This window comes from Diplotaxodon limnothrissa, linkage group LG14 (genome assembly GCF_057381915.1).
Source record: "Diplotaxodon limnothrissa isolate DT_005_m linkage group LG14, D_limnothrissa_male_GT1.1, whole genome shotgun sequence".
NCBI lineage: Eukaryota > Metazoa > Chordata > Actinopteri > Cichliformes > Cichlidae > Diplotaxodon > Diplotaxodon limnothrissa.
Window position 1 is genome coordinate 3,048,493 of NC_140609.1, and position 13,491 is coordinate 3,061,983.

Here is a 13,491-nt window from a genome sequence, read left to right on the forward strand (position 1 = left end):
CGGGACAGCCTGGAAAGGTTATGGTTTTGAGCTGGTAAAATATCCCTGGAGCAGCCAAAGGAGACAGTCAGGGAGAGGAAGGTCCAGCCATCTACGCAGCACAGCTCAGCAAGGTAGTAAAAATGAGGTTGGTGGATAAATAAATGCATTACTTTCTATTGTTGACCTTATGTATCACGCTAATGTTTTTAAATTTCATGGTCACTATTACACATACTTTTGTTCTATGGAGGGACGAGCAGTAATAAATTGTGTTTTGTTTGTAATACCGTACCTTTGTTCTTACCCTTTTTTTGGTTTCACTATCTTAATCATATTGCAGTGATTTGACAGGAAGAAAGAAGTAATAATTATACTTACATACAAGTGCACAATTTACTACATTTGACTAGAATGTATGTGTATGTGAATCAATGCAATCTAAACACTCATTAAATATCTGTACTATTACTCCCAGTGGATGGTTGCAGTGTGCGTGTAGGTTTGAGTTTGTTTCAGACCTTGGCTTCGGTCTCCCCACGATGCAGCGTATAGAGATGGTGAACGGCACTCTGCGAAGATGCCCACGGGTGGGTGAGGATCTGGAAGACGTGAAAGTCATGTCCCAGGGTGTCGGCAGTTACCAGCAGCATTCCTACAAAGAACACATAGTCACTGACATCAGGAATCAGTCCGTTAGCCGGCTTCACTGTAAGCTGATTCTTAATGTGTGCTGTATAAATGGTTCTTATTTTATCGTGCAGCTGCTTGAATGCATGCCTTTTGTTTGTTTGTTTTTTGGCTAATGCTCAAATATTGTAATACGCACGGTTTAAAATGCACTTCGCGCTACATTTGTGTCATGTAGCAGCGCCTACCTTTTCAACTGGGCCAAACCATACAGTGATGACACTAATCGAACAAATTAAGCTTTGGAGGTCAATAGTGCTGTATACTCCATAATGATAAGGTTCCCATCCATACAACATAATGTGGTCTGAAGAGGAAAACATCTATGTTAACCATATGCATATCATCTGGCCTTAGAAGATGTGTTTTTACCGCAATCATCAAACGATCAAATGAGGCAGTATGATGTCCCATCACTCCACCAGAGACCTTTAGACCTATCACCTGAAGCACATGTTACATCTTGGTTTTTGTTTGTTTATTTTAATCATTTTAATCAAGATGATTCAAAATGATACTCCAATTTGTGCAGTGTGTCTTACTTCCTAATGGTACACTGACCAATAGGGGTGGGGGAAAAAATCGATACTGTGTAGTATCGTGATATTTTGTTTGCTAATAATGTATCGATACAGGGACAGCAGAAATCGATATTTTGTTACAAAAAAGGTTTTTGTGCTCTGACTTCAGAGCATGTTGATCCTTTTTCTGAGCAAGAATCCTGACATTCCTTCACTGTCCAAATGTGTTTAACTTGTTTTTGGCAGCAATAAACATGACAGTTTACTTATTTTAATTTAAGACATGTTTTATTTTAATTAAGTTTAAAACTTTTTTATTTAATGTAAAATTATATTTTGTTTTAATTTACTTTCAAATTCTTCAGTTGCTGAATGGGCTGCATAGTTTTCATAAATTGCATAGTTCAGAATAGCTATAATTGTACCAGATGGTTGCATTCAGTTAAGTTGGACTAGACTGTAATACAAACCGTTCAGTTTGTCAACAATAAAACTGACTGAAATGAGAGAAAGACTGAGTGTGAGACTTTGATATTAGATAAAATGAATATTGATAAAGTTTACCTTTATGTACAGAATCTGAATATCGCAAAATATTTTAAAAAATTGCAATAATATTGTATCGTGCGTTAAGTATTGTGATAATATCGTATCGTGGGATGTATGGTGATTCCCACCTCTACTGACCAACCAAAATATTTCAACTGCATTTTATTCCAGCAGCATACAACCATACAAACTGTGCATGACACATGTTAGACAGCATGAAAGAATTACTATGCACTTAAAACAAACAAACCAGCCCATTAAACATAGCCAGCTATCATTTGTGACAGTCATAAAATGCAACTTTGCCTTACATGATAGCTCGGTCTGGTAAAAGCACGGCTCGAGTCCTGTGATTGTTCAAGGACAGACGAAACGAGCGTCCATAAAAGAGGCAATCTATGTATTCGAGCATCAGTGCACATTTATGGGCGTGTCTATGCGCATTCAGAATCACCAAAACGCTGAACCACAGCGCAGCACAAGTGTAACCAACACTGACAGGCCCATTCATTTGGTCCTGTTTTATTTGAAGCTCGTCAAACTCCAGAAAGTATAGGTCCAAACCATAAACAACATGCCCAACAAACCACACCAGAACAAACCCAGATCTAAACTGGCTCGTCTACACTGCTTTTCAAATACAATCCAAAACCCATCCCCAGAAACCTTCTGACATGCTACAAACATGGAGATCGAGCAGCAACTCATAATACAACTCATTGATGCAGAGTGTAAAAAATGTCCAAGGCCCTGTCCTTCTGATGACTTCCAGACATAAATAATATTAAAGTAATTAGTATTTTCCTCTCAGTTTTTCCACTTGGAATCTTTTATGTGGAGGCTGCAGTAGGTTTTAATTAGTGGCCGGGCTTTATTGGGTGGCATGTCAAATGTGAAAAGAGGATGTTGGAATGGCATGAGATTAAAAGGATCCAACAACACGTGCGAGGGAGATGGAAAACACTCCCTTTCTGGAAAAAAAAGAAGCCATTTTTGCACATTCAGAGTCGAAGTTTCCCTTGGCCAAGATTTGAAAATTAGTAAAGAAAAAGCACTGCTCACAGATGATGAAAATCTGGATAAATGATAGGTTCGTGCAGATTATCAGAGGTGGAAGAAAGAAACTCTAACTAAAGCCAAGTGAAGTGTGCATTAAGACAGTGGTTAGCTAGTCATGCTGTATCAGAGCGACCAGAAAGCCAAAAAGCTAAGGCCCAGGGCCTGTAAACTCTTGAAAACCCACGCCCCAAACGAGGTGCCAAGCCACAAGAAGCATTTGCGTCAACTGGGAATAAAGAGAAAGAAGGGCCGGGGCCCTTCTAATTATAGAGTCTGGAAACGGAAGCGCAGGGCGATTAGGAGTTGAGGCGCTGCGGTCTGTTTATCTGGGAGCTTCCTCTCGCTCTCAAACCCTCTCTCCCCTGTTCTCCGCTCTCGTTCACTTTTGCTCCTCTCTCTGTTTTGGTCGGGCCCTGCCCACCCAGTGGCTGGAGAGTCTGGCCCCTAGCTTTCTGACAGATGAGACTTGGCCACTGCCTTCTGGCCAGGGCCGGTGTTTCTCTTCTGCTGATGGTAGAGTCTGGGCTCCAAAAAAGTAACAGCTCAGGAAGGCTGGAGAGCTTTGCGAGTGCGAGTGCCCGAGGACTGGGGCTTTTGTGGCCTTGTTGAAATACAGAGGCCCTTGCCGAGAGGCGTCAGTCGGTTAGCCCACGGGAGGGCCAAATTAAAAAGCAGCTGAGCGGCCCGGTGGGTGAAAAGAGAAGGTTTTAAACAGCGGCTGGCTACAGCGGGGTTTGACACGTCCTATTTATAACACCTTGTCCCAGGGGTTACAGTGTTATTTACGATGTTTTAGTACCAAGATCGCTGGCACATGCTCTAAGACGTGCGCTAAACTGGAAGGGGTGACTTCTAATTTGCCATGTGTGCGAGACATGCGTTCATATGGGATATGAGGGAAGTGATATAATCATTTCCATAAATATCTGCTTTTGCTTTCTGGGGTTTTTTCCTCTTAAAATCTTTTTGTTTTGTTTTGCTGCAGGCTTTAGTGTCCCATCTCTGACCATCCAAACAGAAAACATCTGCTCAATCCCATTAATGTTGGGAGGATGTTTCATTTACAAAGTGGTGGGGCTAGCTTTATTCTTGACAAAGGCGGACGGGACGGGAGGGCGAACGGCTGAAAGAGAGAGAGAGCGAGAAAGGCAAAGAAATAAATGGAAAGAAGAGGGTGATTTCCCTACTTGGCAAAGTGGAACGCCACAACAAAACTAGTCCACTTTTTAATTAACAACACTACGCTGAAAAAAAAAAAAGCTTTGAAAATCGGGAAATTCTCAAATTATAACCATGTGGAGGGGATAAAGCTTACAAGATGGAGTACTTGGGGGATTCGGATAGCCTCGCTGTTACCAGGATGCATAAACTTCAGAGCAAATGAGCCCATTTACTTTGAAAGACTATCCATCATAAAGAGGAGGTTTTGTCTTCAGGGCAGGGAAGGACAGGACGTTATGTCTGTCTGAATGGATTTGTACATATACTGGACATATACAGCGCACAGCCACAATATTAAAAGCAATAAAAAGTGAAGAGGACAACGCTGATCCTCTCATTACAGGAAATCTTGGGTCCTAACATTCATTTAAATGCTACTTGTACTGTTAAGGACACCTGGACACACCCCTGTGACAACAGCATTTTCCAGCAGCACTTGGCTCCCACAGCAGGACAATTCACCTGTGCAACCAAGGTGCACATCTGGCCTCCAAAACGGTCCTACATCCATGCTCCGACATGTCAAAACAGCATGAAAGAGCAGTGTTATTTTAGGCAGGTGATTTTAAATGGTAAATATAGCAGTTGGCCTTATTCACTCATTTTCTTTGCCTAACTGCTTTCTATCAAACATCTGCAATTATACTGCCCAACAATCTCCCTGCATTTTATCATATAAAGCCTAATAATATATCCTATACAAATTGTAATACTCTAAATATAATTTGTCATACTCTGCCAGGAAATTTGAGGACTTTTCAGAGCGGTGCCAGGAGTTTAGTCTTCAAACGCGAGAATATTAACATGGTTGTAATCAAAGGAACGTTAATGGTTATGTCTACTCTTTATAACTAGAGAAAATTGTGCTACTGATTGCAGTGCAAATTGGAGGGGGAAGAGTGTGCCCTACTAATCTTCTCAACACCGCAGCAGCAGACTAATATACGAGCAGTTTTATATCTGTTGGGCAGCAGAGTAAGCATTAGGGTTAGACAGATGCTAAAAAGCCAAAGTCAGCCGCCCCCAACAAAGCAGAGCGGGTGCAGTCTGACTAATTACTCATTTCTCTTAAAAGTTATAGCTACGTATTGCTTATGTTTTAGTACGGATGGTGTATGTTTATATTTGCATGTGCATTAAAAAACTTTGAGTAGCATATGAACAAAATTTAAACTAAACAACACTAGATGATGTTTATGTGTTGTCGAGGTAATGACAAAAATGTTTTATTTGGTTAGATCGCTGCAACCTTGACCTTTAACCTCTAAATTCATCCAGTGTTTGAATCCAGCAGTTTTTACTCAGCACTGAAATTTCTGAGCAAAAGTTAACGTCTTTGAATTCATTTGAGAATGAAATTCCTTTTATGATAATGTCATTAGAATTTAATACAAATACTGGTACAAATAAAGATTGTTCAGTGCCTCAGCAGAGCGAGCACCTGATAGCCACAACACCTTTTTTAAAGGCATGCTGTTCAGGTGTACCAAAATTCTCTGGGTCCCCGAAATGCATCGTTCTGAAGATGAAAAGAAGGCCACTTGAAGGCGGACAGAATGGAAGAAAAATGGAGAAAACAAGAGAGGCAGGAGAAGGAGGAGTGCTTACGGTTCATTTGATGTACAGTGGGCTGAAACCAAAAATTGTGTTTTTCTACACGCTCCATAGGCAGACCACCTGTGAGCACTTAGATATTAATAGATATGAAAAAAGGTGTATATATGTGTGTGTGTGTGTGTGTGTGTGTGTGTGTGTGTGTGTGTGTGTGTGTGTGTGTGTGTGTGTGTGTGTGTGTGTGTGTGTGTCTGTCTAACCTAGCGGAGAAACAGCTAGCAGTTTGACATTACTATGCTGGAACGCTGGCTCTTTTAACAGGGCAAAAGTCACCTGGCTTTAAAGTCGTGCCGACACATAAGAGGCAGGCACCATAGAGGTCAAGTTCACAAAGCGTGACTGTTCTCAAAGCAGAGCTTCAGGGTTGTTCTTTCATCACCTTAAGTGGAAAAATACACTACTTAAGTTTGTGTTATAGGGCATTTACATATTTGCAAACTTCCTGCTGAAATTGTTTTAAAGAGGAGAAGTTTGTATTTGTCATTTGCCAGAAGGCTGTCCAACGAGCACATTATTGGCTGTATAAAAAGGCGAAAACATGAAGGAAGCCTCTGTTCTTGTTTCACCTGCAACAATCTGCCACTAATCTAAATTCCCAATGAAGCCCAGGTCTTTTTGTTTTGCTTTTGTGGTTTCTCAACATGGGACAAACATGTTCTCACAGCAGCTCAAAGAAGGTTTTGACAGGAGTTAAAAGCAGGTTTTTTTGTCATGTCATATTTTAAAATCCCGAGAACATTCTGCTCACATCTAAAATCTATGGATTTAAAATCTACTGAAAGACTTTGGGACTGTCATCAGAGCTTAATCCCTTAGGCCAAGAGCGAGGTAAACTCCTTATGGGCTAGCTTGAGCATTTTTTCAGTTCTGTTAACCAATGAAATCCCTTCAGACTGTCACAGCTGCCATTCATAGGTAAGATTTAAGACTTCCTAGATCTCAGCTGGTCCACTGAAGCTGTGTGTCACAAAAAAGGATTATTGAGGCCATCCATTCTGTTTCAGGTTTCATAACTATATTTAATTTGAATGTAGGGTTTTTTAATTTAAATAAATAAAAACACAAAAATGACTAACAAATTATTTTGAATGATGGAAAAAGCAATGCAAAGTTACTTTGTAACAAGAGGAAACATGGTTCATCAGGCAAATAATCACATACATGAAGTTACATAAAGTAATGTAAACTGTTCTGCCTTTACAAACAGGCTTTGATGCTGTAATTATGCTTTTATTTATCTGCAGATACAAAAAATTTGCAAATGCAAAACATAATAAACATATGTGTTGTATAAGTACTACACAAGTATTTATAAAAAGCTTAAAACACACTTGTGTACCTGTAATAAATTACAGGAAAATCGTTAACATTTGAATAAATGTTAATTATTTATATAGTGGTTTTCTGCTATAAGGGCATTTTAAGTGCTTATTAATTACAGTATTTGACAACAAATATATTAATTACATTACTTTAAAACATTAATAAATAACACACATCTTCATGTAGCCACGAGTTCATGTAACATTTTCTTCTCCATTTTTGTGGAGCCGAGTCTGATTCCCTTAACACGTGAGTGCCGGGTGCTGGGTGCACATCGGCTTGAGCTACTACTCCTTTTCCAGAATTCTCTTTTTTTGTCTGACTGAATCAAATTATCTCTGCTGAAAAAAATTAAGGGAACATTTGGGAACACCAAGTCGTAACCACTGCTTTCCATATATACGCTGCCAAACAAACAAACCGTTCCACAATTCATAGAAACAAGAAACTTCCCCACTGTCCTCTTCCCCACTCAGTCTCCCACCTACACACATACCATAAAGAAGTTCGAAATGACCTGCACGTTACCGCACCATGTGGGCTATAAATGACTCCACACGGCTTTGCTGTTTGTTCTGGGGAATTTTTTTCTCAGCCAAGTTTTCCAGAGACCCTGAGTCACCGTCTAGCTCATCCAGTTCCACTCTGTAGCTCTGACCATGCACTTTAATAACCACTTTTCACCTGCAAGAGCGTGGGGCTTATCCACTGAGATGGCAAATATTTCATTATTTTATGATTTTTTTTGTAAAAAATAAAAAAATAAACTACTTTAGAAAACACGGTGTAATGCAGACCGTGTTTTTTGTAGGTTGGAAACTTACATGGTGAAGTCAGAATTTAGATGCTAGAACCAATGCTATTAGGCTCTTAAAACCACCACCTTGATACACAAGTAGGCAGTAAATGAATGCCTCTCATTGTACCAAAATAGCTGTTTACTGTAGAAGCTAAATGTGTTTGATAAACACATACATGACCAGCTTAAAATCACATCTTTGTTAAACCTTGTGTTTTCATCTGAAACAATAGAAACACCATAGCTAGAGATTAGTTGAAAACTAGGACGACACATCTCCTCACAGTGCTCCCTGCACAATGCATGGTTTTAAATCACATTCTGGTCTGCTGTCAAATACTAATGACAAATAGCAAACGATGGAGGTGTCAGCCTGAGCTAAAAACACACCCAAATATTACAGTAGTCTCAGTAAAATTCAGTTTTTGTTTGTTTTTTTAATCTCTCAAAAAGGCAAAACTGAGAGGCCTGTGGTGCAGAAGCTGTAAATCAGATCAGAGCCGCCTACGAGTGCTAATTGCTATCTTGGTGTGAAGACATGACTCAATCCATACTAAATGTGCGGCCGAGTGAAGCTGCTTGTGTGTGGGAATTCCCCTCATGTTCAACATGTGCGTGTGGGTCCAAGGTTTTTTGGCAACAGCCTGGTTTCTTTCACACATTAGTGAGATGTACAGATAGAGTTATTACACCACGAGCTGCCTTCATGGCACAGCTGCCTCAATGGTCAGGCACAACAAGCCAGGCTATTCATTAGACCAGCCTGTTGCTAAACCAGGGATATGGTTTATGGGACAGCTCCATGAGGGGAGAGATTCAGTTTTGATTCAGCTTCCATTAGTCGTGGCTTTGAAGGGGTATTCAAAACTTTTAGGTGGCTGCACAGTGGTGTTTTCCTGATCTACCGTGGATTTCATGAGGCTGAAAAAGGATTCTTCACAAGACAAAGGTGAAAATATATCCAGTACAAAACTTGACTCATGGTCAGGCAAGATTTCTGATTAATCTGTGAATTTGATTGATAATATAAGTAACAATAACCTGCAATGATTAAGGTTACTAAGTAAATACATTTATTCAAGCATAGCAGATACTTGCATGGGTGATGCTTTGAGTAGCTTCATTAACACCTGAACTTTTCAATCCACTACATTTATTTAAAAGCTATAGCCACAAGTTACTGCAGAGGTAAATGGAGTTAGGGATGGCCGTTATTTAAAAGTTATTAGTCTGTTAAATTACACCTAAAAAGCTGAAAACTAAGTTTGCAAGACCCAGGGAAATTAACTGAAGTTTTCTGTAACCTCAGAGTAAAATCTAGAAGTGAGCAAAAAGCTTAAGAAAGCTAAAGCAACAAAATGTTTTGCATTGTACAACCAGTCAAAACTCCAGGAATATTAAATGGACTTAGACTGAAAAGAAAGGAAATATCAGATCTTTAAATCTGAAAAGCAGAAACTTCGTGGATCTCTTTAGTTGAAAAATGACAAATGAGTACTTAAGAGTTCAGAATTAATTAATTATTCGATCGTGGTCCAAGTGAAACCCTTCCGAGTTGGGAATGCCTTTCACATTATTATATCAGTGCAATGTTATTACATATACTTGATACATGCTTCATACATATTATTCAAGACTAATATCAGCTGTTTAGAAAAATACAAAATGTGACATTCTCTTGGGCTGCAAATACAGGACTACAGGACGTCTTCTTCCACAACTGCATGTAAAGCAGCGGTCTCCAACCTTTTTTGCGCCACGGACCGGTTTATGCCCGACAATATTTTCACGGACCGGCCTTTAATGTGTCGCAGATAAATACAACAAAATAAAACTAGTACCAGTACTGAAAAAAGAAGATTTATTCATAACACACGTGAAAAGACCCAGGAAAACCGAGTTAACGGTAAAAACAATAACAAAATAACGCTGAAAACCGATAAAAACCCTGAAAACCAGACATTTCACACCGGAGCCTCAACTCTTGCGGCCCGGTACCAAACGACTCACAGACCGGTGCCGGTCCGAGGCTCGGGGGTTGGGGACCGCTGATGTAAAGGACTTTATCAAACTGAGCATGGGCTGGAAAGAATAAAGCGGATGGAGCTCGCGTGATTGTTGAATCAATCACTCCATCTAGTGCCAGTCATACTCACCAAAAAAAAGAAAAAGGAAAAAAAGCCTCGTTGCTGGACAGTATCTCTTTCATCAAAATATGAGTCTATTTCGACCTTGGCGTTATACCCAATAATCAAGTCAAGGATCATTAAGGATAAGTGAAAAGGACGAGATGTGAAAGAAAACAAGCACACACACATCGCAGCTGTTAAAGAGAGCTCTTTGCCACTGCACTTCATCTGCGTCCCTCTAATTACACCACTAGGAATAGATCCACAGATCCACCGAAGCGCCAGCCGCCACACCAATAACTGGCGGCGAACGGTCCACCCTCTGTAGAGCCTCCAACACACACAAGCCACTGGGGTTTCTTACATAACTCTTCCCAGCCAAAACGTCTTGGTTTTCCAGGCTCTACTGGAGTCATATCATTGTTTCTTTCTTGTTTCTGCCATGTTGAGGTTGAACACTGTGAAGCGAACCTCAGTAAGGCAAGAAAGGTAGTTCAGTAAAAGCCACTTCCACTAACTTGGAACGAGTTCACTTAGAGGCAAACCAATGAACCAATCACTCAGGATTTGGACTCTGATCAAAACAAGAGGCCTTTAATTATAGAACACTGAAAAAGAGGCAGCTTAGAAATGAAAATGAATAAAAGAAAAACAATGATGAAAGCAGTCCTGCAAGAGAAGTTTCTATGCCTGTGTTCAGATTTAACCTAATCTCATCACATGCTCTGCCTGCAGTTTTTGTCTCTTTTTAAAAGGATTGAAATCTGTGTTTTTTTCACTGCATTTCTTTGCATTTTAAAGTTGTATTAGCTCTTTAGATTGGGCTCACTTAAGAGTTAGAAAGATTAAAAATGTGTCTGGAATTTTGATGATGACAGTGCCCTGTGTAAAGGGTCACGGCAGAGTCTTTTGGCTTGCTGACGCAGCATCAACCAGTACACCAGAACCACTGTAAAATCTACATGAACAGCACTGGAATACACCGAATTCAGTGGAGGCCTAGTTTGGATCTTAGAAGTAAAGACGACATTATTCCTTTAAATGATGAACAAAGACACTTTTCTTACACTACGACATAAAAAACACAGTCAGCTGGCTAACAACATTGTTCTTGTGCAGAAATGTTGATTCATTTCACATATCCATAGTGTTTTAGTCCCAATTTCCTTCAGCATCAATTTTAGAATAAAGATGTTCTGTTTTCATTTAACAAAAACGAGCGATTCATATTTCTGCAAAGGACCACGTTAGAGGATTTTGATCCCATTTGGCTGCTTAGAAATGGTTATTCTACTTTACATAATTGTAAGAATCATAATCAAGATTTGTTTTAATATATTTTAACAATTAATTCCAACTACAAAAAGCACAGCGACCAATCAAAGAAGAAAAGGCCAAAAACTGCCACAAAACCTTTACCAGTTACATCCAGTGCTTTCAAATGTAATGGAGTACACAGAGCAAAGGACCCAACAGCAGACTTCAGAGGGAGACATTTATCAGCTGATACAAGTCCAAGGGACACACACAGGGACACACACAGGGACACACACACGGACACACACAGGCAAACACACACACAGGGACACACACAGGCAAACACACACAGGGACACACACACAGGGACACACACACAGGGACACACACACGGACACACACAGGCAAACACACACAGGGACACACACAGGGACACACACAGGGACACACACGGGGGGAAACACACAGGGAAACACACACAGGGACACACACAGGGACAGACACAGGGACACACACGGGGGGAAACACACAGGGAAACACACACAGGGACACACACGGGGGGAAACACACAGGGAAACACACACACGGACACACACAGGCAAACACACACACAGGGACACACACAGGCAAACACACACACGGACACACACAGGCAAACACACACACGGACACACACAGGCAAACACACACAGGGACACACACAGGCAAACACACACAGGGACACACACACGGACACACACAGGCAAACACACACAGGGACACACACAGGCAAACACACACAGGGACACACACAGGGACACACACACGGACACACACAGGGACACACACGGGGGGAAACACACAGGGAAACACACACAGGGACACACGCAGGGACAGACACAGGGACACACGCAGGGACACACACGGGGGGAAACACACAGGCAAACACACACAGGGACACACACAGGGACACACACACGGACACACACAGGGACACACACGGGGGGAAACACACAGGCAAACACACACAGGGACACACACAGGGACACACAGAGGGAAACACAGAGGGACACACACAGGGGGAAACACACAGGGACACACAGGGACACACACAGGGAAACACACACAGGGACACACACGGGGGGAAACACACAGGGAAACACACACAGGGACACACAGGGACACACACAGGGAAACACACACAGGGAAACAATGGAACAAAGGATGAATAAAGACACAGGCAGGACACGGGTGGGGAACAAACAACAGCTGAGACTAACTAAGGCTAACAAGACAGGTGAAGTAAAACTAGGAACAAGAAGCAGAAGACAAACAATTACCAAAATAAAAAAAGAGTGACAGTCTAAACACAGAAACACAATGTCCTGATGCATGTTCAATTATCCGGTTAAGGACATCCTGAACGTAGTGTTTTCAGTGGGAGAAACATTTCACCACTCATCCAACTGAGGATGAGTGTTCATCTTCACCCCAACCTTACAAACAGTACATCTGATTAATGACTGAAACTAGCAATGGGCTGTGAGGCCAGTTTCATGATCAGTAATATGCAAATTGGCATGACCATTGATGAACGGCCATCTCTGAATCGAGGAGGGGGCCTAAGGGTACATCTTTCACAATCTTACAATGCTGTGATTGCAGCCATTCCCCAACTCTCTGTCAATGGTACTCGTGGCCATTGATCAGTTTTTTTGGCTTCTCTTGGCGCCATTTCTGTTTGCATGACTTCAAAAATCATTATTCTGGCAAATCCTGGCACGTGTTATCAAATGGTCAACTTAAATATTTCACCTGATCGTGATCACATTACATCAAAGCCAGATAAAGTTGGTCTGTCGGCCTTCAATAAATGATTTGGGAACAAAACAAGCTTTTAGTAGTGTCGGTGGTCAAAGTCAATGTTTGTTTGTGGGGTTTTTGTTGGTTTTCGTTGTTTTTTTTTAGGGGAGGAGCAAGATATCAAGAGCAACTACTTATCCTAAGCTTTACTTCTTAGCAACCTTTTTAGCTCCTTAAGATAAGTATCCTAATGGGAAAAAATATAAGCACATATTTAGTAGCTTAGCCGCATAGATGGGTAATATATGTGATTTTGTTGACAGCAGGTAGGAGAATGTGGGGTTAAGACAACCATGTCTGGCCTGTCTTTGTCTAAAATATGATCTTAAACCTCCTGAGATGGAGCTGCTAAGTTTAGTCATAAGTCTAAGTAAGTCAAGGATTCCTGGAGCTTAGAGGTCACAGGGTTAGAGTCATCTCTCAGCAGCTTCTTTATTAACTTGCACACATACACACACAGCAGGAGTAACAGAAACATACACGCAAAGATCACACACAGAAAGTGATG

The 13,491-nt window shown here is 41.0% G+C and overlaps 1 protein-coding gene across 3 annotated transcripts in view; it reads right to left on the reverse strand.

The window, feature by feature from the left end:
• The window catches only part of bcas3 (BCAS3 microtubule associated cell migration factor), a 319,817-nt gene that overhangs the window by 262,550 nt on the left and 43,776 nt on the right, over window positions 1-13,491 (reverse strand). For all 3 annotated transcript variants that reach the window (XM_085371717.1, XM_085371719.1, XM_085371718.1), the window contains exon 14: window positions 501-634. In XM_085371717.1, the coding sequence (XP_085227843.1) occupies window positions 501-634 (134 nt within the window). The remainder of the gene's footprint in view (window positions 1-500; window positions 635-13,491) is intronic.